Source organism: Nannospalax galili, unplaced genomic scaffold, assembly GCF_000622305.1.
Source record: "Nannospalax galili isolate Female #2095 unplaced genomic scaffold, S.galili_v1.0 scaffold962, whole genome shotgun sequence".
Taxonomy (NCBI): domain Eukaryota; kingdom Metazoa; phylum Chordata; class Mammalia; order Rodentia; family Spalacidae; genus Nannospalax; species Nannospalax galili.
Genome location: NW_008348537.1, coordinates 1,589,525 through 1,617,174, shown reverse-complemented (window position 1 = coordinate 1,617,174; position 27,650 = coordinate 1,589,525). Strand labels below are relative to the sequence as shown.

The 27,650-nt window shown below is 42.0% G+C and overlaps 1 protein-coding gene across 5 annotated transcripts in view; it reads right to left on the bottom strand.

Moving 5' to 3' along the window:
- Nucleotides 1-27,650, bottom strand: part of Elmo1 (engulfment and cell motility 1) — a 624,760-nt gene that overhangs the window by 26,878 nt on the left and 570,232 nt on the right. For all 5 annotated transcript variants that reach the window (XM_029569533.1, XM_008845428.2, XM_008845430.3 and 2 more), the window contains 2 exons: nt 17,950-18,113; nt 7,176-7,288 (listed from right to left, as the gene is read on the bottom strand). In XM_029569533.1, coding sequence (XP_029425393.1) covers nt 7,176-7,288; nt 17,950-18,113 — 277 coding nt within the window. The remainder of the gene's footprint in view (nt 1-7,175; nt 7,289-17,949; nt 18,114-27,650) is intronic.

Below are 27,650 nucleotides of genomic sequence, written 5' to 3'. Positions count from 1 at the left end.
CAGTACCCACATGGTGGCTAACAACCATCTGTAACTCTAGTTCCAGGGGATCTGACATCCTCTTCTGATCTCTGCAGGCACTGCACAACATGGGTACACTTACATACATGCAGACAATACACTCATAAACATAAAATAAAATAAAAATAATAAAATAATTTTAAAAGAAATTGAACTGCTACATAGTTTAATACAGACACAGAATGAACTGCACAACTTACATTCCTCTGTAAAAGATATTAATTTGCTAGATCTTAAAAATATTTTACTGCTAACATTTTCAGTATAAATTTATTTATCCACAAATATTTTCAGTAAGTCTACAATGCACCCAGTACTCTTTGTGGAGTAGCAAGAAGTCATAAGAATGAGTTGTAGACATGAGAGACTTGGACACTCAAGGGAAAGGTGTTCCCTTGGTTCTTAGCAGCAATGTAGAGAAAGATGGCGACACTCTTGTCTCTGGGTCTGGAAAGGACAAAGATGATCCAGGAACTCTTACTAGATGGCAGGAAATTAGGAATAGGGAACTTCTCTTACATATTATCTTCTTACTTCATGAACTGTTAAGACCATAGCTACTTGCCACTTGTTAGACATGACCACTTAACTTGCAAAGGTGGATGGGCTTATTTAAAAGAAAACAGAAAAAGCTGCCTAGAACTCTGCCTGTCTGGCTTACAGCTGATGGAATGTCTTCCTCCTAAAAAGCTTAAATTCTCTTGATTTATACAGTATCATCCTCCCTTGGGTTTTTGCCTACCTCTAGTTATTTTTTTCTCTTTGTCTTTACAAGTTTCCCTTACTCTGTCCACTACCAAAATGGTCAAGGACAAAACGGTTCATGTAGGCCTGATGTACACAATGTATTCTGTCCTTTCATAACAAGTAGGAAATCTTGGGGGGTGGGGGCTGAGAAGGCTGAGAAGCTTGTCTTGACTTGTGATCAAATCAGAGGATGCTCAGGTAGCATTTTCTTTGGGGTAGAAGCTGGATCCCCAAGGTTTAGAGGCAACAGGACTTGCATAATTCTGCTATGAAGGAGAGTGAAGCTGCCAGCTCCCATCAGCAGAGCACACTGGCATGGTGGTAGAGACATCTGTGCCAGTCACCAGCAGCAGCTTGATTTGTGGTTTTCTTTTGTGAGAAAAATGTGCATTTTCCTTTAGGACCCAGCATGATGCTGAGTTCCTCAATCCCTCTGGGCAATGGAAGAGGGAATTTTGTCATTAAATCAATAAACAGGAAGCAGTGAGAACCTTATCCAAGATCATTTTCTAGCATCTAAGGAGGAAGTAAGAGCTAATGTGGAAGTCTTGTGGTCAATTGTAAATGAGAGCATGTTAATAGCTATTAATAGCTGTCTTTTCATCCTCAAACTCAAAAATATGGAGACAATTTTTTTTTTGGTCTTTTTGAGACAGGGTCTCCCTGTAGCCCCAGCTGACCTGGAACTCACTATGTAGACCAGGCTGGCCTCGAACTCACAGAGATCCTCCTGCCTCTGCCTCCCGAGTGCTGGGATTAAAGGTGTGCACCACCACACCTGGCAGGAGACAATTTTATATTTCAGTATTCTCCTTCGTTCTTATTCTGTCTCTTCCTCTCTTTTTCCCTCCATTTGTCCATCCCTCCTTCCATTTTCCCTACTCTCTCATGTGAATGATCAGAGGGAATAGTGGGTTTCAAAGTTCATGGTTTTTCTTTTTTTTTTCTGCTGCTGTGATAAAATTCTCTGACCAAAAGCAATTTGGGGGGAAAGGATTAATCTTTAGCTTATACTTCAAGTCACAATCCATCATTGAGGGAAGTCAGGGCAGAAATCCCAAGATGAGGCAGGGACCATGGAGGAGCTGCTTGCTGGCTTGCTCTCTGGCTTGTTCATAGGCTCACACTTAGGTAGCTTTCTTATTAGCCTAGGGATACTGTCATCCACAAAAGCTGGGCCCTCCTGCATCAGGCAATAATCAAAGACATGCTCACAGACCAGATCTAGGAAATTTCTCACTTGAGGCTTTCTTCTCAGATGACTCTGGGCTGTGTCAAGTCAACAGTCAATTCTAATGATGGTAAATCATAAACCTGGGAGGAAGGTCTGGTTGACGCTATTCCCAATGTCTCATGGATTATTATGAGCCAATAATCACTTACAAGCAGAATTCTCACAACATTGTTCAACAGAACTTTCCACAACAATGGAAACACTCCGTATGTATCCTTATCTAATAATAACAAAACAAATTTTACATTTTCCTTCATTTTAATCAACTTAGCCACAGGTAGCATGCCTCTTGGTGTTCAGGGGAGGCCAGCACATTGAGTAATAGCGACCGTTGATGTGACAGGCTGGTTATTCCATGAGGCACAGGAATGGAGTCCTGATCAAGTCTGCTTTGGAAGCAGGGAACTTCCTTGCATTGGATGTAGAAGCCATATTTGATAGCAGGCCCTGGGAATCCTGAGCCACAAAGGAGGGGCAGCTTTTTCTAAACTATGCTCTTAGAGCACTTCCATTAGGATGTTGCATTTTCCTAGGCTGCCCTAAACTGTTCATTGTGTTCACAAGGTCCACATCTTGCCTACGAGTCAACCTTTTCAAGTCAAAGAGCAGAATGTCTGGACAGTTCCTTTAAAGGGAAATGCCACCTTCCCCACGATGAGATCCACAGTTTTTTTGTTGATCCAATGGAGGGAAATAGCAGCTATAGGCAGCAATCAAGGTCACTCTGCCTTTCAAATGCTTCTCACTTCACTAGCTGCTCTTCAAACCAGAGTCTTGTGTTTTGATTCAGAATTCTGCCTCCTGGGACACAGTGCCTCCTTTCCCAGTTCATGGCTCGGGAAGATGACCCCATCTAACCTATGCTGGGGTGCTACACACACCTGGGTTCTATACCTGGTCCTGACACTCAGCTGTGGGGCCTTGGATAAATGATAAAAAAAACTTAAAGATCTTTGTTCTTTACTTGGTAAAGTAAGAGCCAAACTGCATGAATAAGACACACATAAAGCATCCATCCTGCCTCCACAGGGCTGCTCCCAGACTCCTTCATTCCATCAGAGAACATGGCCCTTCTTGTTTCACTACTCACCCTTCCATATTTCTGAAATGGCAATTACCTGTTAATTTGATCTACTGGAAAATGCCTTTTCCCAAAATTCAACTACTTTTTCTTCATTTGAAAATACTCATCTATTTGTATTTGCGTTTTTGCTAAAATGAGTTGATTAGATTTCATGAAATACTAAAAGAAAAATTTAATTAAAAATACAGGAAAGAAGCAGTTTGCTCCCAAGAAGGACTAATGTAGATACTGTGCCTGAATATAACATAAGGTTTCTGACTGGGCTACAAGAGTACTGAGGTGCAAAGGCCTTGCTGGCAGAGGTAGGAAGACAAGTCACATCCAGCTTTGCGTTCCAAGGTGACCTTGTCATGTTAGCACTTAAAGAAAGGATGCTACCCAGTATCTTCAGTGAGAAGCAAGCTTTATGGTATCATTTCTGGAAATGACTCTCTGGGTGTTTTGCCCAAGGCTCTTATCAATACCATTAAACGCAAGTGATTCTGAGAAAACTTAATTTCCAAAATATAGAAAGTAAGGGCCAATTCTGGAGACTACAGATTCTTGTAACACAAATAATGGCCCTAAGATAGACATAACATAACATAGATTTCGCTTTCACTGTCCCCTGGGCGGGGTGGGGAGGGGGGGGATGGGACAGAAAAGCATAGCACAGCTCTACACTGTGCAGCCAGAACAGAAAGTGGAAAACAGGCATGTGACATCCAATACTACTCTGCTTTCTGTGTTTAAAAGCTATAATCAAAATGACTACAAGCCCAAATTAATCATTATGAATGCTTGATTCTGTACCAACTATTCTAAGTGCTAAATATATACAATTTTATTTAACCCCTGCAATTAACTACTTGATATAGGAGGTAGTATCATGACAAAAGAAGAAAAAAAGCTCAAACTGCGGATTGCCCAAGGCTACCCAGGTTGGGAGTGGGGAGGCTGGGACTCAAATCCAGGTAACATGTATCACACAGTTTTCTGCTTCAAAGTTTGAATGTGGCCAGATATTCCAGAAGCCCAGATTTATCTTGTTCGTATCAGACTGTCCAAGTAGCAGAGTTGTGGATGGGACAGGTAGACAGGCAAGTACCAATGGATAGATATTCTAACCAAATGTGGCAAAGGAAAAGACTCTATGCTTGCTCCTCCACTGCCCAGTTCTGTGGGACTGGAAGCTTTTACATTTCTGAGGTAAACTTAATTACTGAATCTGTATCCTCCTCACTGTTGTACAGGTTTGAAGAGGGATGGCCAAGGGTCCTTCACATGGGAAGTATCAGCTCTAATGTGTGATGGTACCTGGCAGGCAGGGGTTCATGCTACTCTGAGGTCCCCTTGAACTTGAAGGGACGAAAATCAATTTTCCAACACACCCTCATTAAGCTGTGCAAATCTAAATGTAATGTTTTGATGGAGTGATAGGAAACTAAGTACAGCACAGGCTGCTTTGAATTCCTATCTTTAAGCAGAGGGTCAGTAACTAGGTCTAAATCCACTTAAAAAACACCAAAAAGCCTTCCTTCCTGGATGCAGAAGGATAGTCTATTAATTAATCACAAATACTTCTGCTCCCTCTGTCTAACTTATCAGTTAGATGCTAATGTTTTTCTTCATTAGGTAGCTCATTGGCAATGAGGGATGAAGATTTTTTTAAAAAACAAAAATCTGCAATTATCTAGAACTGAGATATCATAGTAGAATCAGCCCATGGGCAGCCTAGAATACTGCAGCAGCCTAGAAGGTTAAATATACCTGAACGGTATTAGGGCTCAGGTGGGCATTGGTGAAAGATTTTGGTGGCCTCTATCTGACTTTCTCATCCCAATACTTCTGTGTCATTTGGTCAATGTCAAGTACAAAAAGAAAATGTTCTAAGTTACCTTTATGGGACCATATATCCTGGATATTGATCTTCCCAAAGACAGCAAGAAGATCAAGGCATACAACTGACTGTCTAACAGTTCTCAGATTCTTTAGTGCTAGCCTCCCATTTTCTAGGTAGGAATTCATGGGCCTCCAGAAATCATGTCTTGCCTGAAGACACTCAGAGGGTAATTACAGAGCCTAGAGGACTAGGATGAAGTCTCTTCACTCTCAGCCCTGTCATTTTATCCTACTCAGCCTTCCAGAAGAACAACAGCTACTTTTGGCCTTGATTTCTAAGAGCTACATTTCTGATTGCCACTATTCCTTGAACTATAACCTTAAGAAACAGGTATTGTTACTGATTGGAAATTGTTCATGCCCATACAGTTGGACAAGAGCAAACCAGTACCATTTGGTCCAGGGCTCCTGCTATTATCTCTATAGTGTAATGTCTTCTTGGAACAGCGTGAGCTTGGACATGGTGCCAACACAAGGAACGCAATGAGAGAGGAGGACGTGAACACTTCCTTTGAAGGCCGATTTAGTAGAAGAGTTCTCTGTTCTATCGCTTTCTGAATGTAGGCCTTTCTCAGTCCCAGCTGTAGCTCAGGTTTTTCTCGTTCTGCCTCTGTCTTCTCCTGAGGCCTGGTATAAAGCTCAGTTAGGGCTTCCCATTCTCTGTGAATAACCCACACTTTCATTTCTCCAGGAAGCTCTGTCTTTGGAAGTTCTTTGATGTGATTTTTCATGGTAACATTGACAAATTTCAATTACCAAACACTCAGCATAGAGCGGTTAAAGGAAATAGTTACGGAGATGGGCACAAACACAAAATTAATACTGTCGTTAACGGGTGAGCCTTGAGTCTGGGCAAGGCATCCATCCAGCTTCCGAACTACCTGCCAGGCGATCTCCAGCTCACAGCTGACATTTGTCCTTAGCACAGCTGTTGATGCCTCTGCTTATGCCTGGCTCTTTCTCAGTTTCTCACCCCTTCCCAAATGCTGTTTTTCAGTTTTGTTTTCTAGGTGTTTGCTTCTAGGACAGTATGATATGAATTTTTTTGTGCAATCATCTGTCTGTCAAGAGAGTAGGAAAACAAGGCAAAGAAACAGATGCTTCCTGCCTAGTGGGCCTGCTATATTGGAAACTTTGAATTGGCATTTTGAAGTTAGAAATTATGGAGACAATTCATAAATCTCTCTTGAAAAATTATGAAAACTTATTCTCCCTTACCTTAATTCACTGGTACTTACATCCTCAAATAAAAGAACTCTGACCTGGAACAGACTCACTGTGGAGAAGTTTTGAATGAGGAACCATCCATCCATTCTAAAAGCACCAGAGCCAACCCTACAGTGGGTCCCAGTTTGTCTGAAAGTGCAGGGAGTCATTAAAAAGAAGGACATGGGGCCAGAGATTTGGCTCAGTGGGTGAAAGCACTTTATGCAAGCCTGATGTCTTGAGTATGATCTCTAGAGCCCATAGTGGAAGGAGAGAATTGACTTCCAAAGTTGTCCCTTGATCGCCACAAATGTACCATGGCATGTGTATGCCTGCACTCACACACAAATCATACAGAGATATAATAATACATAAAATAGAAAAAGTTTTCAGTAAAAAGTAAAAAGAAGGGCATGTAGTTGTAGAGGATGAACCTTTGCTCTCCCATAACTCTACAATGCAACTGAATTCTCAGGAACTCTGTTTTGTTATCTGTAAATGTGTGTAATTATAGTAGCTACTTCATACGGTGATTTTGAGGATAGATTGGATCAATACGGTTATGCATTATTCAACAATGGGACTATGTCCTGAGAAATGCATCTTCAGGTTATTTTATCATGCAAACCTCATAAAGTACATTTACATATAAACTGAGATGGTACAGTGTTAATAGGGGCCACCATTAATGTGTGGTCCACTGTTCACTGGAATGTTATATGGCACATGACTATGTAAGTAACACATTTAAAGAGCCTGGTGCCTGGTAGTTCACGGCATTATTAGCTGTTGGCACTACCACTAGTCATCTTGTGCCATTAAATGGCAAAAAATAGCTCCTTAGCTCCATGGGTCTTTTGGTAATTCTGGACTTCAGTTCTCCCTGTGCATGCCAGGACAAGCACTTATTTTGATTGCTTGAACCAACACCATATTCTTGTGACTGCCCAGAAGCAAGATGTTGCTGTCCCAGCCTGAATATGGAGTATCCCTAAACAATACCTTGTCTCCGCCGGGCGTTGAGTTTCCTAAAGCAGGTCCCTTCCACGAGGCGGTTCAGGCGCTGCTGTTTGATCAGCTCTAAGATTTCTGGTTGGATCTTCTCCTTTAGTTCCCTGTTGGAGGACAAACACATCATATTCCGTAGTGTACCTTGTGAGACAGCTGATGATGGCTAGCACTGTGGGCATATGAGAACAGGAATGTGAGATGTCACCTTTCATGAATACCCCAGGATCCTTAGCTGGCACTGTAAAGAGTCATTCAGAGATCCTCTAAATGACATCGAGAGAATCCAGGCAGGGTTACCTGTTGCAGTAATGCACTAGAACCCCTGGCATTTATGGAATATTCACAAAAGTGCCTATGATGTTAGGGATGATCCTCCACAACAAAGTCTTCTGAGAAATTCCTTATTTACAAAGGTACAGATGTGACTTACAGAAATCTAAGACAAAAATTTCTGGCCCTAGGTTTTTCCACTGTAGATTAAAAACAAAAACAAAACCAAACTCCTAAAGGAAAGACAGTATCTTCAACAAATGGTGCTGTCAAAACTGGATCTCTACCTACAAAAGAATGAATTTGGACCCTTATCTTTCACCCTGCACAAAAGTCAACCCTAAATGGATCAAAGACCTCAATATAAAACCTGACACTTGGAAACTACTAGAAGAAAACATGGGCAGTACCCTCCAAGATATAGGCATAGGAAAGGACTTTCTAAGTTGGATACCAACTGCTCAGGCATTAAGGTCAACAATAAGTGGGACCTCATTAAATTACAAAGCTTCTGTACAGTAAAAGAAACAACCAAGGGAGGGAGGAGGAAATCTACTGAGTGGGAGAAAATCTTTACCAGTTACACACCTGACTGAGGATTAATATCCAGAATATACAAAGAACTCAAAAAACAAAGAAGAAAATGCATGACCCAACAAAAAGATGGGCAATAGACCTGAACAGAGAATTCTCAAATAAAGAAATAAATATGGTTAAGAAGCACCTTAAAAAGTGCTCAACAGCCTTAGTAATTAGAGAAATGCAGATTAAAAACCACTTTCAGATTCTATCTTACCGCAGTCAGACTGCCTAAAATCAAGGGAACAAAAGACTCCAAATGCTGGAGAGGTTGTGAAGAAAGAGGAATGCTCACCACTGCTCACGGGAATGCAACCTTGTATAACCACTATGGAAAGCAGTGTGGAGAGCCCTCTAAAAACTACAAATGAACCTACCATATGATCCAGTTATACCACTCCTTGGCATATACCCAAAGGACTCATCCTATTGTAGAGGTACCTGTACATCCGTGTTTGTTGCTGCTCTTCTCAATAGCTAAGAAATGGAAACAACCTAAATGTCCCTCAGCTGACGAACAGATAAAGAAAATGTACATTTACACAATGGGGTTCTACTCAGCAATAAGAAAAGATGAAATTATGAAATTTGTAGGTAAATGGATGGAACTAGAGAGTATTATACTAAGTGAAGTAACACAAACACAGCAAAGCAAGCAATGTTATGTTCTCCCTCATTTGCAGAGTATAGCACCAATTCCTTATATGTGAGTATAAAACTCTGATGTAACACCAGGAGTCAGGAAAATGGAAAGGATACATGGAAGTAAAGGAAAAGAAAGAACCTGGGAGCGGGATAGTCAGGAACAGATGTTACCAGGGGGAGGTGGGGAAAGTGGGGTGTGCAACTGGGAAGAGAGGAGGGAGGGACATGCAAGGGACCACAGTGTGGGGGACAAAGGGAAGTCAGGAGGGGGGGGATGGTGGGAGGTGGGTGTTATTGGGGGGAGGGTAGGGATAATGGGGGTGCTGGGACTGGGGAGGAAAGAAGGGGAAAGAATGGGAGGAAGAAGTGGAGATGGGTGAGTCTTGGGGGCCTAGGAAACCCAGAGGGTCTGTGGTGCCCTCAGGACCCCAATAGGAGGTGCACATATAGTGTCTGAACATCGATGCAGGTATATACTGGCGCATGCTTGGCAGGTGGCACAGTGCCAGACAGAGGAGACCTCCCTTTAAGTGGTTGGTGATAGTGGTCCAGGAGACTTCCAGGATAACACAGGCTATTGCCAAACCTCTTGGTTGTCTTCCAGGACTAGTAGATGGGATCCTACTGCTGAACACAGGACATACTTCAGATACAGGACTTGAAGCAATGGAGCAAGAATTGACCTGAAAGCCTTCTAACCAAAGTTTGGCTATCATAATGCCAGGTGATAATATGCAAACTGCCAAGAGAGAAAAACAATCAAAGGTCCAATCCAGCCCTAAAACCTAATAAGTACAAGGACTGACACGGCAAACTACTTCTACTGGTGCAGTAGTGGCACTGTTATCTGGGGGGCAATCAACAGCTATCTAATTGGACTTGAAGCCCCCTTGGTGGGAGTAAACTCATGGGTGGCACTGTAAACTCAGTCAAATACACATGACAGTAGAGGATGTAGATTGTAAAGAAAATCCTATCTCTTTCATATCTCTAGATAAATGAAATTTCTTACTATATGCTAAATATAGATCCTTATTATTTACAGACAAGCATACCGTAAACCACTCATCAAAGAAGTTTCTTTTTGAAACAGATGGAGGCTACTGCAGAATTGCATAATTGATCAGATAGAGAATATATGTTTGAGAGATGCCCAGTACTAGGTGACACATCTACAGCTGAACCTCTACAACTAAGGCTCATGGAACATAGCAGAACAAGGGGTAGAGAGGAAACTAATGCATCTCTCAACTCACACCAGTAAACCTTCCTTGTACAGCAGAGTATGATGCATACAGAAGGCCACTCTTAAAGACTAGGAGTCTTTAGGACTCCTATATTGAACTTCGCCCACCCACAGCTCAAGGACCATTGTGGAAGAGGGGCCAGAAAGATTGTAAGAGCCAGGGCTGGTTCATAAACACAGGGAAGTAGAGGCTTTTAGGTCACTGGAAACTTGCACATGTGAATTTGTGGCAATGGTGTCATCGAGAACAGAACCTATGCCAACTCAATTGAACAAGGGTCCAGAGGGGAGGAAAAAGATGGGTGGTCGGCTGGCCCTAGACTGAGAGCTGTTGGAGGCTGGTTGCTGTTGGGTTGGGGAGAATATGCATCACACACAATCTCTGGATGGACTGACTGGACTTCGGTGGACAAATTTGCACTGAAGGGCATCTGGGTGCAAATGCATAACTGGATAGGACTTACCATGTGCAGTGGAATGCATGGAGTCTGGTGGGAGGATGGTGGAGGCATGGGTGGGGGAGGGGGGTCTGGATTTGATTGAGAACTGCTGCATAGGAATACAGAAGTTCAATAATTTTTTTTTTAAAAAAAACCTTCTAGATTACTTTTGTGATCTGGATAAACAGGAATATTGGGCAACCAACCATGCAATTGCTGTCCCATAACTAACTGTCTCTTGAGCAAATAATAAATCACAGGACCAGTTTTGGTTTCTATTACATCTCTCACAAATGAGAGCCACAACACTGTCCTAGATTCCAGCCCACAGAGATTGGGATAATGAGAGGACAAATTAAAATTATTTGTATCTTGTCTCAGGCTAATGGGATATAATTTAGTTTTAGATAAACTATGCTGCAAAGATACCATGATAGAGTGCAATGGCTTTTTTTTTTTTTTTTTTAAGCTTTTAAAGGAATTTTTATGTTAGGAAGTTTTATTAACATTCTGGCCTTTGAGGTTAGTAAAGCCAGTGTTATTCCAGTCTAAGCTGCCCAGGGAGCCTCAGAGCTCAGCTCTCAGAACAGTATTGAAAGTTCTGCGTCCAACATGGATCTAGTAGCCAGAAGACTGGATCTAGCCTAAGCTGTGTCTGTAACTAGTGTTTCCTACATCTCATCTAGTCTCAGTTTCCTAATTATGAAGAGGGGATGAGAATAGTTCCTGAGCAAACACTGTGACTCCAAAAGGAGGCAGTGTTAGTATAAGTCTATAAATGCTGAACAGGAATGCAAGACATCACTAACTGAGTTTACTTTGGTAATAGTAATCTTCCTTTTGCTCAGTCCAAACATTCCAAATGACCATTATTACATGTATTTGAGGCTTACATATTCATCAGCTTTGGCCTCAACTTGGAAGTTCTTCTGGCACTAGTGCATAGGCCACCTGTTCTCACCTGGTCCTCATTTAAAGGTTGGGAAGGCATTAGTGGTTGGTAAGCACCTATGAGCCTGGTGTGTACTATGTAATTTTATCTCAGTTAATATCATTCCCCCTGGATAAAAACAAAATTGAAGGATAAGTATTAATATCATTATTCCCATCTGTAAGATGAGGAAACTTCTCAGGGTAGAAGAAAATACAGACTCCAATCTTCCTTGTGCTAATGTGAACAAGAAAGAAAGAGAGTAACATAAAAGGATTTGGGAATCTAACAGGGTAGTCCTGTACTCTACTCCATTAATGTGATGGTTAATCTTAACTTTCAACCTGAAGCAATGTAGAATCATCTGAAAGGTCTTTCGGCATTCCTGTGGGGGATCATCTTGATTAGGTTCATTGAGGTGGGAAATCCTGTCCACTGTGGGAGGCACCATTCTCTGGGCTGAGGTCCTTGACTATATAAAAAGGAGAAAGTGAGCTGAGCACAAGCATTCATCACTCTCTGCTTCTTGACTGTGGATGAATGTTACCAGCTGCCTAAGTTACTGCTGTGACTTCATTGTCACAATGTTCTTTAACCTCAAACTATGAGCCAAAATAAGCCCTTTCTCCCTTAAGTTGCTTTTGTCAAAGTGTTTTATTACACTCACAGGAAAAGTTAACTAAGACAATTAATAAATATTTCAGGGCTGATTAAATGGCTTTAAGATCCTGCCACTTGAAAGTGTTCCCGCTATAAAGTATGATATGGAAATACTGCCCTAATAATACAGCTTGGAGCACTTCTCACACTTTCCTTGCATAGGTCCCTGAGGGTCTCAGCTCAGGCTTTCAGATTACTAAGACCATTTATTATCAGTATTCAGTTTGTAAAATAGACTCCATAAATTTCAGCTTTGGTGAACTCTGAACTGAATGGCAAAGAAGGTGAGGAACTGCATGGGCAGCTGCTTGTGGCAATAACTCACTTCTGCCAAATTAGAAGTCTGGGTAAGTGGGCAAGAGGAAGAGGTGTCCTCTGAGGATGGAGAGCACATATGAAAAAGAGGTTTGGAACCTCGTTGATTCTTAGGATGTATATAGTTTTGCTAGTCTATGGTTGAGATATTAAAATGCAGAAGATGAATCAGAGATTAGGACCATGAGGAGGAAATTCCAAGGAATTTTAACTGATGCTTTGTGATGTTTTGGGTAAGACCCAAATATCATTATAATACACTTCTTAACTGACTTCAGATGCACTGCTAGAAGTGATTCTATATTTCTACAAGTGAATCTATAAAAGTTACCCTTTTTTTGTTACAGAAAAAAAAGACTTCAAACAGGTTTGGGCAAAGGAAAATAAGACAGCCTTTTCTTTTTCTGACTTCTTCCAATTTATTTGCAAATAGACTTAGTAGCTATATATTCACACATATTAAGAAAACTCAAATAACTCGTAATATGTTTATATGTCTCTTAGTCAATCCAAGTAAGAAAACCTGGTGTTGTAACTCAGTCTGAAATTGTTGACTTAGCATCAGTGAGGCTGGGATCAGGTGATCACTGGCTTTGTATTGATTGGATAGCCTTCCAATTCTATCCAAAATACTTGCAAATGAAGGAGAAAGATTAAAACAGGGAAGGTAAAAGAATATGTTAAGAGCAGTTCAATCTGGTAGCTTTTCTAGAAAACAATTCTAAGTCCAGTGAGGCCAGAGCAGCACACAGAAGTCTCATAGGACCTCTGGACTATAAGGTACCTCCTCAGCTTGGGGTCTGTCCTCTGCTGAGCTGTTCCCTACTGTTCATTTGAACACAGTTGGCAAATGTTTTCTGTAAAGTGTCATATAGTAAAATATTCAGGCCTTGTAGACTATAAGGTCAATAGAAAAATGAACATGACCAAATTCTAATAAAAATTTATCTACAAAACTGGTAGTGGCATATTTGACTCATGAGCCTTATTGTGAGGACCCCGATCTAGAAGTGCTCTTCAGAGGTTTCAGCTGAGTAATAACACCTGTTTCATGGAAACAGATCTTTCTGTCTTAATTCTGCAGAGACTCAGGGCTCAGCCCTTGAACTTCTGTTACTTAACTAAACAGACTCATAGCCTTAAGTACCAGTTTTATTCTGACAACTCCTACATTTATGTTTCCACCCTGGACCTCCCTGCTGAACCCCACATTCATCTGTCTAATCATCTTCTCAGATGTCTCACAGCTTGAAATGTTCCAGGCTGAACTCCTGGTGCTTTGTTCAAACCACTCTATTCCCTTTGCCCTTTAGTTGTTCAGGTCTCAAATCTTGAGGACCTTGTCCTTGACTCTTCTCTTGTATACCTACATCTAATCAGCCAGGAAATACCATCTAGTCTTCTCTTTAAAATATATTTAATATACAGGAGAAACTAATCTTATGTCTTGCTACATTAGTGAAACGGCATCTCAACTGATTTTCCTGTGGTCAAATTTGCCTCCTCAAAGTCTGTTTCCAACATAGAACACATGTCAGTCCCTTTCTTAAAACCCCCAATGACTCTCAACAAGTCCATTTGCACTCACAGTCCAGATATCTTAGTGGCATCACCTCTTGTTCCTCACTTATTCTGGTACAGCCACATTATCTCATTATTCATTGAACACCCGGATCTAGTTTGACCCTTGCATGGGTAATTCTCTCAGCTTGGACTATCCTTTTCCCAAATATCTACATGGCCTGTTCCCTGAATCTCTAATACATTTTTATTCAAATTTTATCATTTTAATTAAAGAGATCTACTTTAATCATTCTTCAAAATTATACTCTATCCCTTATATACCCATCCCATCTATCCCCAGTTAACTTGCTGTAATCTTATTTATCATGTATATTATCTATTTCTCCACACTAAAATTAATCACCACAAGTGTTGGGAAATCACTCCAAAGGTTAGGGTTGTATCTGTTCTCTTCACTGCTGAATCATTAACACATAGAACAGTGACCAGCATGTATCATATGTCAATAAGTATCAGTCAAGTGCTTGAACACTGAAGATGGTGTATCTGTACCGACTGACCTATTGGCATAAGCTTTGAATGAAACATTGTTGGATTTTAGGAAGGCTGTAGTTGGTAATATATGTACCAGCCTTACTTCTGCCTCTGTCTTTAAAAACTTCTTATTTCTCTACTGTATATTCTGAGACTGTATGTGGCATATACAAATATATTCACAGTATCCACTTTCCCACTTACTAATAATGACACAACTTGCTAAATTCCATGCTTTCTCATTTTTAATAATAGGAGTAATCATTTCCTTCAGTCAATATCATGGGCTGAGCACATGCTAGTTACTTGTCAGATAGTCCTGTGTTGAATCCTTGTAGCAGTCTAATGATCTGAATACTTTTATCATTTTCATTTTTAGAGAGGAAAAAATCAGGTCTCAAATAGGCTACGTGACTGCTCTGAGAAGGCAAATGGTGGCACTGAAATCTGACCTGGTCTCTGAGATCGTGATTCGGGTTTCAACACATTTTACTTCAACACAATTTACTGTTGTCTCATCTTCATTTCTTCCAACTCAGTGTCAAATGGTCAACTTTTATACTATTTAAGCTTTTTATATCTATTAACTTGAATTAATCGTGTGAGCGGATTTATCTTCTCTTTTTCTTTCTCTCTTTTTGTTGATTGTTTTTTGACAGGGTCTCTCTACCTATTAACTTGAATTAATCGTGTGAGCGGATTTATCTTCTCTTTTTCTTTCTGTCTTTTTGTTGATTGTCACAATGTGAACCAGGGTGGCCTCAATCTCACAGAGATCCACTTGCCTCTGCCTTCCAAGGGCTGGGATTAAAGGAGCATGCCACCATGCCCGGTTTATCTTCTCTTTTAAGTCATACTAACTAGCAAATCCTCTTTGAAGTCATTAATCAAGCACTAAAAAATAAAACAGAGTTGTTTCTTTAGTCCACTGAATAGATATTCCCCAAATATTTGTTCATACAGAGTTAACATTTTTCTTCTTGGGATACATAACCATTTTTTATCCAGATGAAGATGACAGGGTCTGCATGCATCTGAGGTTTGCCACTGTGCTGTATGTGGTACACAGGAAGCCATTCAAGGGACAGCGCTCTATGGAGTCCTCTGACTGGAGATACTGGAGAGACATTCTGATAGTCAGTGGAGTTCCAGCCAGGTTGTTGTCCCTGTCTACAAAGACTTGAAATGTTCAGGTTTAAAGGTGCTCTTTAGCTCTAAAATTTCAGTATTCTAACTCCTAGCCTTGGTAGATGCAGTTCCTGTGGTCTTTGCAGCAACTCACATGTGCTTCCTGTAACTGAAAACTGTGATCAGCCCCAGCCTCTAAACTTTTGAAGTCTGGATAGTGAGGCACCAAGTGCTTCTCAGTACCTTGGGCTGAGTCTACTGAGGAATCGCCCAATACATGTTTGCTAAATTAATAAAAGAAGGAAAGAAAACAAACACAATCTATCTCATTCTCTTGGGTGACTGTTTATTATATGAGTCATTAGACCTCATCCAGTCCCACAATGCGTTCCTATCTAGCAGATCACTGAAATAGACAAAACAGATTGTTGGAGGACAGATCCCTTTAATAAACCAAATATATCCTGTCTCCCACCAGCTGGTTTGAGTTAACAATGAGATAAGGATCAAGCTTGCCCCTTCTTTCTTGCTGGAACAATAGAGCCTCATACCTAGTTATTACTTTACTGCAGTTTGATATACCAAGCACTACAGTGAGGCCCTGGTACTTTCTAGCTACCCCCATACAGGAGATTTCCTTTCCATTGGCACTGCTTCTCCTCATACAAGAAACAGGTATGAAGGCTCTTTGTAATAAAGGAAAAAGAAACTTTAGCATGTGGCACGCAGAGCGTAGCAAGTAAAGATACAAAGATAGAGTGGAGAAGTGTTCACCCTGGACGCAGACTGGGTGCTCTCCCTTGGAACAGTCATGGTCAAACATTAATTTAGAATCACTTGACTTTACTGAAGTGAGAATAATTTCGAATCGCTTGGCCTTCACTGAAGTGATTCCTCAAGCTTTCCTTTTGGGTCTTAAGAACTGTAAAGAGCAAAACAAGGCGTCATCGTATGTTCACATTTGCTGGAACAGAGGTTTTGAAATTCAACATTTTGTGAATGTAGGCCTTGGACACGGTGTGGTACCACAGCTCTTTGTTGATGGTAGACTGCATCTCTCAGAGCCAGCCATGTATCCCAAGGGCTCTGTGCTTGGTATTCTGACTGTTACTATCTCCTAGTTGAGGACCAAGTAAAACAGCCCAGCTGTGCCTCTCATTAGGGCTAGTATTATGTCTGGGATATGTCAATGATATGAGCCAAAGACCTTGGAAACATTTTCTGTCCCCTGCTGTTTAACTTCATACTCACTGAAGTCTACAGTTTGAATCCAGTTTCTAATGGTGCTTTTTAAGATAAGAAAACACATTTTAGATGATACTGCTTGGCTAGTATCACCCTTTTTTAACCTGTGCACTTTTAAACTTTCTTTCAGTCTTGCACATGTGGAGATCTGATAGGGTGGATGAAGGAGTAGCTGAGGGATCAGCAGGCTCAAGGCCAGGCTCCTTCCTAGGCTAACGTCCACCTCTTTGGAAATAATACTTGCCTATCTCACAGGGATGTGAGGAAATGAAATAGAATGAACAGTGTTTCATAAATTAATATCCATTATAAATATCACGTAGCATGTATATGGAAGCAAGGAACAGAGAGGAAGTAATAGACAATCAGAAACAGGATAAGGCATGTTGAAGATGGGCTTCTGAACATATGCTTCAAGTAGGCTTCATAGGAAGTTCAGAAGAAGGCTTGTCTGGTGTTTGGAGGACAGAGTGGAATAACTCAAATCTCTAATTCCCACTTTTTCTCTGATTTCCTTTCTATACAATGTAATTGAACTCTTAGCAGGGCAGGTCTCAGAAGAGATGAGGCAAATAAGACAGTAACTGTTTTCCATATTCACATTTTAGAAATGGAAATACATGAAATTTAGAAATAGTTGTAAGTGACATTTAATGTAAAGGCCTGTGAAAGGGGAGCCTTCTGTCTCCCCACTCAGAGCCTATAGGTATACAGTTTTAAATGTGATAGGAGATGCTTTGACACCAACCACTAGCAACCCCTGGTCAGGGGAAGGGTGATTCTTCCTCTTCCTCTACAGCTCTCACACCACTTGCTGTAACTCATGCTATTTTAATAATGCTTTAATGAATAATGGGCCTCTCTCTGGATGGACATGACATTTTGCCATTCCAAGGGTGCTGTGTAAAATACAGTTCCACACGCAAAAACAAAAAAAACAAAATATGCCTTCCCCATACATACCATTTTTCATCTTCCAAGTGTGGAAGAAGTCCAGAGCATTTTTGCTACAAATCCCTGTAGGATTCTCTATAGCTATGACAGCTACAACTGCCTCTACCTCCTGCTCAGCTCAGGCCACCCTGGCAAGCCCCTCCTTGAGGAATTGTCAATCAGCCCCACCTAAATGGTGATCTTTTCAAAGGTCTTCTGTTAGCTTTCTCTAATGAGCTCACAACATAGTCCTGCTGTCACACAAGCAATGGTGGGCCAGGCAAGGGAGACAAAGGTCAGAAGTGGAAAACTTACAAAATCGGGCGAGATTGGAAATCTTCCTGGTTCATCCTCTCAGACTGGCGGATTTTCAGGATCTCAGTATAGCTCAAGTTCTGCAATTTGCTCTTGAACTGGTCCAGGGAGCTAGGCTTGGTTGTAAGTGCTCTCATAACCTGCTCCTTCACCACCTGCATTACCTGTTGATGAAAGCAATACCATTATTTTCCTGGGGCTGACCTTTCCTGCTCAGAAAAAGCTCCTTTCTCCCCTGGGCAGACAGCATGTGCTCTGAGCTCCAGCCTTGAGTTTGTTTTTACAAATGATAAACTTCCATTATGTGCACTCCCATTTTCTCTTCCACTGTGGGAGCCACAAGGAAGGAGCTGGACTAAAGTGGAGTGAAGGGCAAAGAAGAGTGTCCGTTTGCCCTATATATTACATGGCAGCTGCCGAAATAACACTGTAAACAGTACAAATTTGAGTCAGAAACGAACAAAGGCCAAAGCACAGCTAGAAGCCTGCATATTAATTAGTTCTTCTAAGAGAAAATTGCTGAGACACAATTAACTGTGAAGTTTGGTTGGCACAGGTTCAAATGAATGTATACAGATACGTACACTTCCTCGACTCCCATGTTGGTAGGGTCTGGATGCACATACAAATTATGCATTTGGAAATGGGTATCTGCTCTTTCTCTTCGAGTCAGCTACTAAACAAAGGGGTTTATTAAATTAGAATGGACGTATCCCACTGGAAACCTCAAGAAAAAAGAATATGATAATTTGCTGCCTCTGGACAAGTCTAGCTCACAGGAGGCCATTAAGCATTGCCTCTACTAATGTGGATTCATCTTCATCAAAATACATAGAAAAAAAGGTCAAAGAACATAGAGAGGCACCCAAAGGGCCTGTAATCTTGCTGCTGTTCTTTTCATCCTCCATTACTGAGGACAGCAACAAGCATTAGCTTTTATTTTGTGCCTACCATGTGCCAAATGCCCGGGTAGTCACTTTATATGTGTGTTATATAGTCTCTTTATTCACTTAAATCTATAAGGCAGATATTACCAGCATTTCTACTTTATGAAGAAACTGAGGCATCAGAATATTAAGGAATTAGCTCAGAATCACAGTTGGCTATTATGTGGTTGAGTCAGGATTTGATCTCATGATTGTAAACACACTACTGCCATTTAGGCCACCATTGTTGGTGCTGTTTGGGATGTTAAAAATAAGACAGAACTACAGATGTGCCTCCGCTTCATGATGAGTTTGGTACCAGGTACCTTGTTATGTATCATTTTGTTTAATCCTCCTCCAATACAGTAGAGTAGGATATGAGCATTTTACTGATAAAGAAACTGAGGAAACTTCGATAACCTGCCTCAGATCACACTTACCTAGACAAATCCTAAGACACCAAGCATGATGGCTACACCACAGCCTCAATGTTGAACAAATATGGATATGAGACAGACTCTGCCTTCTGAGCCAATGGCCTGATGAAACACATGGGCAAGGCCCAAGGTCACTACCATGGAAGTACAGAAATGATAGACCTATGGGCTACCTGGGCAGGTAGGAGACATTTCACTCAAGGTGACATTTAATATCAATCTTAGAGGAAGAATGGCTGTTTAGTGATGTATATAGGGATGAATAATCTGGAACACTGCTGCACATTAGTCACTTTGAACCTGGCCTAGATCTAAACCAGAACCAACTATGCCCCAAACATAATGGCATAGGAAAATTTCCAGTTGACCTCCTGCCAAATCTGCTTCTTTTTTCTGCTTTTTCTCAGACAATATTGTTAATTTGGGATGCCTGACAAATTTTGAAAGTTTATGCCACACTAGGAAGCATAATCGGTGGTCAAGTTTGGTCAAGACTGAACTATGATGTTCTGTCATCCATGTGATACGCACCCCAGGGGCTGCCCCTTTCCCCATTAGAGGACCTCAGAACTGGAAAACCAGGTCGTTGTCTCCCAGTGTTATTTGCTCTTCTGATGGGCAGCTGTCCACACAAGAAAGAAAAAGGACAGTGATAAGAATGAGAAGTGATTTTTAAGTAGAATTAGGTTAAAACCAAGAGTGCAGAGTTGCACCACTCCATTTTACAAGTGAAAAAATAGACAAGAGAGGTGATGCTCTTACTACATGTGGTTTTTAAAATATATATATTTTATTATTTTTATTTTATGTATGTGAGTATACTGCTTGCATGTATGTCAGTGCACCCGTGTTGTGCAGTGCCCAAGGAGGTCAGAAGAGGGTGTCAGATCCCCTGGAACTGGAGTTACAGAAGGTTGTTAGCCTCTGTGTGGGTGCTGGGAATTGAACCCAGGTCCTCTGTAAAAGCAGGCAGTGCTCTTAATCAGTGAGCCATCTCTCCAGCCCCATTGCACGTGGTTTTGAAGGAGATGTCCCTAAACAGTGACAGTTTTCTCTGTGTCTGTTTCGACTCATGATGGGGCTGGGAAGTGATCAGAACTGCACTATCAGTACTGTTTTTTAAATATTTTATTTATTATTTTTATTTTATGTGTATGCATGTATTGCCTGCATGTATGGAAGTGTACCCATGTCATGCAATGCCCACGGAGGACAGAAGAGGGCATCGGATTTCCTGGAACTGGAGTTACAGATGGTTGTTAGCTGCCATGTGGGTGCTGGGATTTGATCCCAGGTCTTCTGTAAGAACAACCAGTGCTCTTAACCATGGAGCCATATCTCTAGCCCTCCCCAATCATCATTCTTTTCCAGACTGTTTTGATTTACCTTGAGAAAGATCCTGCTCTTTTTTAGGGGTAAGATAAAAATGTGATTGCAGAGAATGTTACTATTCTGCCTTATTTAACCAGAAAGTCATTCTGATCTTACATTTGGTGTTTGGGATACCCGAATCCTTTTTTCTTAAGTTGATTCAAATGGATTTCATTTGTAACTAGAGTCCCAACACATATCTACAATGATGTCTAAGAAGGTTGTCAGCTTGTGGGTCTGAGATGGCCCAGACAGAGGGAGAAACGGAGGCAAGATACAGCCTGACTTTGGAATTCACCTTTCCTTATATGTACATGGTTCTAACTGCATGCAAACAATGAAAAACTCTTATGGACTGTGAGGACACACATCATTGACATTTGATGCTTAGAGCTTCAGTAACTAGTACACAGCTTTGAACTCTCCTAAGTGGAAGAACATCCAGTAGAAAAATCCTTTAAATTCTTTTGCAATTTGAAGAAAAGGGACAGAATCTTTCATAAAAGTAGGTGGACTGACTAGGATCTGGAGCCACGGAGAGGGATGAGCAGTGGGTACAATACATAGCACAGAGGCCAGTGGAGCCTCGTATTATTAGCTTGCCTATTCCAGGTCCCACTGTCATTTAGCATTGGTCCTAATGAGTTCTATTGTTTACTCTGTATGTCAAAGAAAAGATCAAAGAGGGAATTGGAGAGATGACCCTGGGGCTAAGAGCACTAGTTGTTCTCCATGAGGACCAGAATTCAGTTCCTAGCATCCAAGTCACTTTGCGTACAACTGCCTATAACTCCAGCTACAGGGAATCCAAAACCCTCTTCTAGCCTCTGTGGGTACCTATATGCATATGGGCAAATTCACACACAGGCAGATACATATAATTCACTTAAACAAAAACAAATTTTTAAAAATCTTTAAAAACATAAAAGTGACCAGAGGTTTATTTTTTTAATGATAAAATACTTATATAACTCAAACGTCCCTCTGTGTCACTGAAAAATGGTTTCTACTTTCTATAGCTCTTATAATTAAACCATGTGAATTCTGAAGACTCCATGTGTCTCCAATGTCCCTAAAACAAGACATTCCAAATCACCATCATTAACTGTCTCTTCTTTGGAAAACATGGAACCTTTTTAACATTTGTCTAAAAACCTGCAAATGATGTGATGGAGGCATCAGCAAATCGGTGGTTAAACTTTTTAGTTAGTGCACCTGTACTTTTTCACAGACACCAAAGGAAATATGCTCTTACAATTCACTGTTGCTATTGGTCCATTTTTCAAGCAACATCTGCAGCATGCTGGTAGTAAGTTCTGGAGAATTTTCCTAGTTTGTGTTGATCTCTGTCGCAAAGCCATATCTAATAAAAATGTGGGATTCTCACAGGACGTTTGTACTTTGCATGGAGAAAAGCTTTGGTTCTTTGAAAGACTTGTTGAAGCCCTGAATCAAACAGGCCTCAGGTAAAGTAGTCTAACGGTGCCACTGGTTTTGTTGTTCACTTAAACGTGCTCCTGTATCCTACTACTAGATCTTCTGGGCTTCCTTGTGTTCCTACTCTTGCGTTAGATCTTGTCTTTATGCCCACAATCTTTATATAGCATCAGTAATCCACTTATCCGACATATATTTTTAGCACCTACTCAGGGTAAGGCACTGGGTGAGTTTGGAAACTTAGTGCTCAATGAGTTCTCAGCCTGGAAGAGTGGACCAGACAAGTCCTGGCATCACTGAAGAGAGGAAGTGATGTCACAGTGCAGCAAAGGGGCCACACATTCATTCCAAAGCACCGAACCCCTCTCTGTGCTAGCAGGATGAGACACAGCACCAGGACTTCAGCTGCAGCTCGAGGGGAGGCCACAATCAGATACACTGTGATATAGGGGAAGGACATTTGGAGGAGAAGCAGCTGGAGTAAAGCTTTGAGGGCAGAAGGGAGCATCAGTGAGGGTAGTCTGCTTAGCAGTTTGCTAGGCACTGCTAACAGAGGAAAAGCATGTGCCTTCAGAGCTGGCAGTGTTTATTGCAAAGTCTGACTCTACCACTCACCAGCTGGGCTGAACAAAAGGTTCATCTTCTCAGGACCCCAGTTTCCTTATCTATGAAGCAGAGATCTGTGGTCAGGTTTAGGAGAGCATTGAGGGCAATAGCTAATGAGACTCCCTCTTAGTCACAGTTTGAAAGATATCTTGCCCAGGGAATATAATCTCCCCTTTGCAGCTTGCAAACAATTCCACGCATTCTCACATGATGATTCCATGTGTTCATGGCACATGGAGGGCAGTTCAAGATTATATTGAGGCTGTGTTGCATAGACCTTGTTCTGACATTACATGGGTGTTTTCTATGAACAACATTCTCAACTCGTAACCTAAATGGTTTCAGGGATTAGCAGATTCTTTGGCCTGCCCTTGCTCTCTTCTGCCATACATCCTACCTGGCATGACCACTGCAGTCCTTTGGTACAAGGTCTGGCTTTCTAAGAGCTGTGTGGGTCCAGCTTAATATAAATTAAGAGAAACTGCTCTGAAATTACTGAGGGTCAATTTAGTGGGTGTGCAACTGCTTGTCCCTCTGGATTTCACCCTGTGTCCTCAAATCTACCAGATAAACTTGGAGCATTTTGCTCACTAGCACATGCAAACACGGTCCTGGTCCTCTGCATTTCACGAAGGGTATGATTTTTTTGGCATCAGTAACGAGACTTTGTCTCCATTTTTCTAACACGTGACCCTCGTGGCCCTCTGAGACCCCAGGTTTTACATCTGTCTAAAGGAGCAACAAGGCCTACATCATAGCCGAAAGCCTGTGTTTGATTTGGGTGGTGAGGCCCTTCCAGCTCTTTTCCTATAAGGTGGCATTTCACAATTCAACAAGTGCTAGCCTTCTATCTAGGTGGCATATTCTGTCAAGGAGCTGGAGTACTGAATAGTTTTCCTTGAGCTGGAAAACTGAATAGTTTGCCAGAGACTAAATCTCCCTAATGGTTTTATTCTTTTTGAGTTAGAGTTCTGGAATACCATTCACCGATAAGCCAAGGCCTGTTGTATGGGTACCAATTTCCTGTACTCATGACTGTCAAACAACCACTAAGCTCTTTGGTGATGGCAATTCTGAAGCAATGATCACCCCCCCACCCCACCCCCAGAGAGGGGGGGGCGGGGAATGGGACCTCTTTGGGCTTGGAAGGCTTCCTGCTCATAAAAGCCTAGAAGTGTGCTCTGGGGTCACAGTTTTCAAGTACAGTGTGGCAGGATGTTGACTTCATCTCTTGACTGCTCCTTCTGCTAGTCATTTGCACTGACTAGAGCCACAACCCCCAAACCTTTCCTCATTTGCCCAGTAGCCTTCCAACTTCAACTTTGCCCCCCCCCCAAACCTCTCCTCCCAACATCCAGCTCATTTCACAATGCAAAAACAATTCTATTACTTGGCTACAAACCTGCAGTGGATGAGCACTGCCTTTGGAGTACAGACTTGACAGTCTAATGTGTTTCTTTCTGTGATAGTATTGCCTGTCCATCTGACAGAATCTAGAATCACTTGGGAAATGGACCTCTGGGCATGTCTTTGAGGGGATTATCTTGATTGTTAATTAAAGTGATGAGAACTCAGCATCAGTGGCACCATGCCCTGGACTATGTAAGAGTCAAGAAAGGGAGCTGAGCACTGGTATACATGCATTTGTTGCTCTCTAGCCTTGATTATGGATGTGATGTGCCTAGCTCCTTCAAGCACCTGGAACGTCCTAACTATGATGGATCGCAACTTGGAGTTATAATCTAAAATAAACACTTGCTCCCTAAGTTGCTTTTGTTAGAGTGCTTTATCAGAAAAGAGACTAAGACACCTTCCGTCTCACCACACCAGGAACCTCTCAGTGCCTGAAATTTCAGTCTTTGGCCTTCCTACTTGCTATTCCTCCTTCCTAAGACTAATGTCTTTCTTTTAACACCTACTCTTCTGTCAAAGTCTTCCTTAGAAGATGCCACCTTTGATGGTCCTTCTTGGACCTTCAGTCCTTCCATCAAACTATGGTTCAAGACCACATTCCCCTATCATGATAATGACTGCACCACTGTAGAGAGACATTTGTGTCCTCTTTGCTTACTATTCTGTCCCAGAACCCATGTAGTTCAATCAGTTAGAAGTTATTGGGGAAAATAGTTGTTTTGTGACTGGAAGTCTCATCAAATGATCAAAAGAAAGAAACATCACCTATAATCAGTAGTTTTCAACCTTCACAGAAAAGCAGAGTTTATAATGTGTCTTTCCTGGCTTAGCCCTAGGGCCCTTATTCTAGAATGGGTTCCAGAAACAGGTTCTATTTTTCTAGTTCCTACAAAGATGCTAATGCCCAGCTGGGGGTAAGGAATCCTGGCTTGATAAGAATGAGAAGAATAAAGAGGAAAGACTAGAGAGAGGACCACCCCATGCCAAAAAAAGGGAGAGGGGCTGCCCCTGCCCTCAGCACCTATCTAGTGTGACTTAGAGACGCCAGCCCTGGAGCTGTTACTGTCCACAGTTGCCCCAAAGCATAGCTGCATCAGTAGTCTTGCTGAGGACAGTCAGATAAGGTCAGGTGGCCTGGCTGCTCCTAGCCTGCTTGGGCACGTTTCTCAGGTGCCATGCTCACTGGGGTCAAACCCTGTTCTCTGGGCTATCTCTCTCTTAGACAGCCACAGCCACTGTGTTGAAGGCATCTGACTTTAATAAGGGCAGCCAATGTCTTCCCTTTGGGCAGCAATCAGGATCAGCATCCCCAGACATTTGATTAGAGCAGGGCAGCCGCTGTGTGCCAATGCTGAACAGGGAGCTTGTGGCTGGCAGAGTCCAGCATAGCCCAGGGAGGGCAACTGTGAGAGTATCAAAGGTAACTTTTCAAGTGTGCACTGAGAGCGGTACAGATGGTGCCCACAGTGGAGAAGGGAGCTGCTGCTAGGCTCCTCCACCACCTCCCTCTGGTTTTGAGTTTCTGATAAAACAGGGCAACTTCGAGCATCATGCAAATACAGATCTCTGAGGGCCTTGGTGTTAGCCTCCTAAGTAACTTGTTATATAATGACTGACCCTGCAACTCTTCACAGATGCTAATCAGGAGATGCCCAGTTCCAAAGACTAAGGCAGGGTGGCATTAACAGTTGCCCTGCTCTTCCCAAGAAAGCCTTTTAATTTAAGGTTTAAGGCATTTTTATAGCTGGTAAAAATAGTAAACCTTTCAACCAGTGATTCATCTAAAAATCAATCAGTACTAGGTTCCTAGAAGAACAATGAATAGGAAGCACATCTTCTGCCTGGTCTGCAGCATCTGCAGGAAGCTGGTTCACAAGAGGAGGCAGGCAGCCGGAGGTGAAGGTCACTGCACTGCCTTTTTGTAGCTTGCCCTTGAGCTGAACTAGATCAGGGGGCAAGTAGCTATGTGACAGACTGCTTTTCTCTACTGAAACAGGGAGCCAAATTAATATGGGCAATCAGGCTGAATTTGCTGCTTAGCTAATTAAAGGCCCTGGTGGACAACAAGTTGTTTTCACCAGCATCTGATAGAGGTGGCCTCAGGCAAGAGGAGTCCAAGTAAATTACATTAGTGGGTGGCATTTAATCCACAGCTTTAAAGAAACAACATGTTAGGTCAGCCAAAGCATATGAGGGTGTGCATGGGGAGGGGGGGGTGAGTGCGTGTGTGTGTGTGTGTGTGTGTGTGTGTGTATTTAAGAGAGAATTTTTATTTTTTCTCTCTCTTGGGGTTGGAGTAAAAGGGTAATATATTTTTTAGTAGCCACACTACATTTTGGGTTTCTAATGCCTGCTCCTAAAACTCATCCACACTTTGGCAGCATGGGGGCTGAAAGCAAAATCTTTCACAAGGCTTTTTAAAATTACAAAGAACCCTCCTTGGTAAGTGTGTTGAATGGGAGCCTCTGTCAGGATGCTCTTCTCTTGAAATGTTGCCTGATGATAGAGGAGGAATGATAAACTGACTTTGTTGAGAGCATCCCAGAATTGAACTTAACTGAAGAAATGAAGAATTTTTCCTTCTCCCCCTCTCTCCCTCCCTCCCTCCCTCCCCCCCCCCCCCCCCCCCCCCCCCCCCCCCCCCCCCCCCACCTTGCTTGAGCATTTCATATAGGCAAATAATGTATCTTGATATCTTGATCTTATTCAGCACCCATTCCTCCAAGTCCTAACTCTTCCTGGATGCACCTCTTTTCTCCCATCTCCCTTCCCAACTCCATTCTCTTTCTCCCCCTCTCTCCCTCCCTCCCTCCCTCCCTCCCTCCCTCTCTCCCCTCCCTACCCCAGGCCAGGGTTCAGTGTTAGGCTGTTAGGTGTCTCCCTCTGCTCTGTTGCTCTCTACCTTATTTGCTGAGACATGGTCTCTCAGTGAACTCAGAGTTCACTGATTTGGCCAGACTGATTGGTCAGCGAACTCTGGGGGTCTATCTGTGTCTGTCCTCTCCTGAGCACTGAAGTGACTGATGTGCTGTCACACACACCCAGCTTCTTTTATGTGGTTTCTGGGGAGTCAACTCATGCTCTTGTGCCTGCTTGGCAGTCACTTTTACCGTATTGAGCCATCTCCTCAGTACCCCCCTTTTTCTTTCTTTTCCTTTTCTAGTTTTTTGAGACAGTGTCTTACTATGTAGCCCTGACTGGCTTAGAACTCACTATGTAGATCAGGCTGGCCTTAAAAGCCACAGAGATCCACCTGCCTCTGCCTCCCGAGTGCTGAGATTAAAAGGGTATGTCACCGCACCTGGTCCCCCTCTCTTTTTAAAGCCACATGGTCATGATGCCAAAATACAAATAATAAAAAGATTGAAGATCTCCTTATTTTTTTGTTAATGAATATCAGCACATGGTATGTATGCACAGGTACCCTTTTGAATATCATAATTGCTTGCCATCACAGCTGAGATCCCACCAGTGCCTCTTTAATTCATTCAATTTTGTGGCCTAGAAAAGA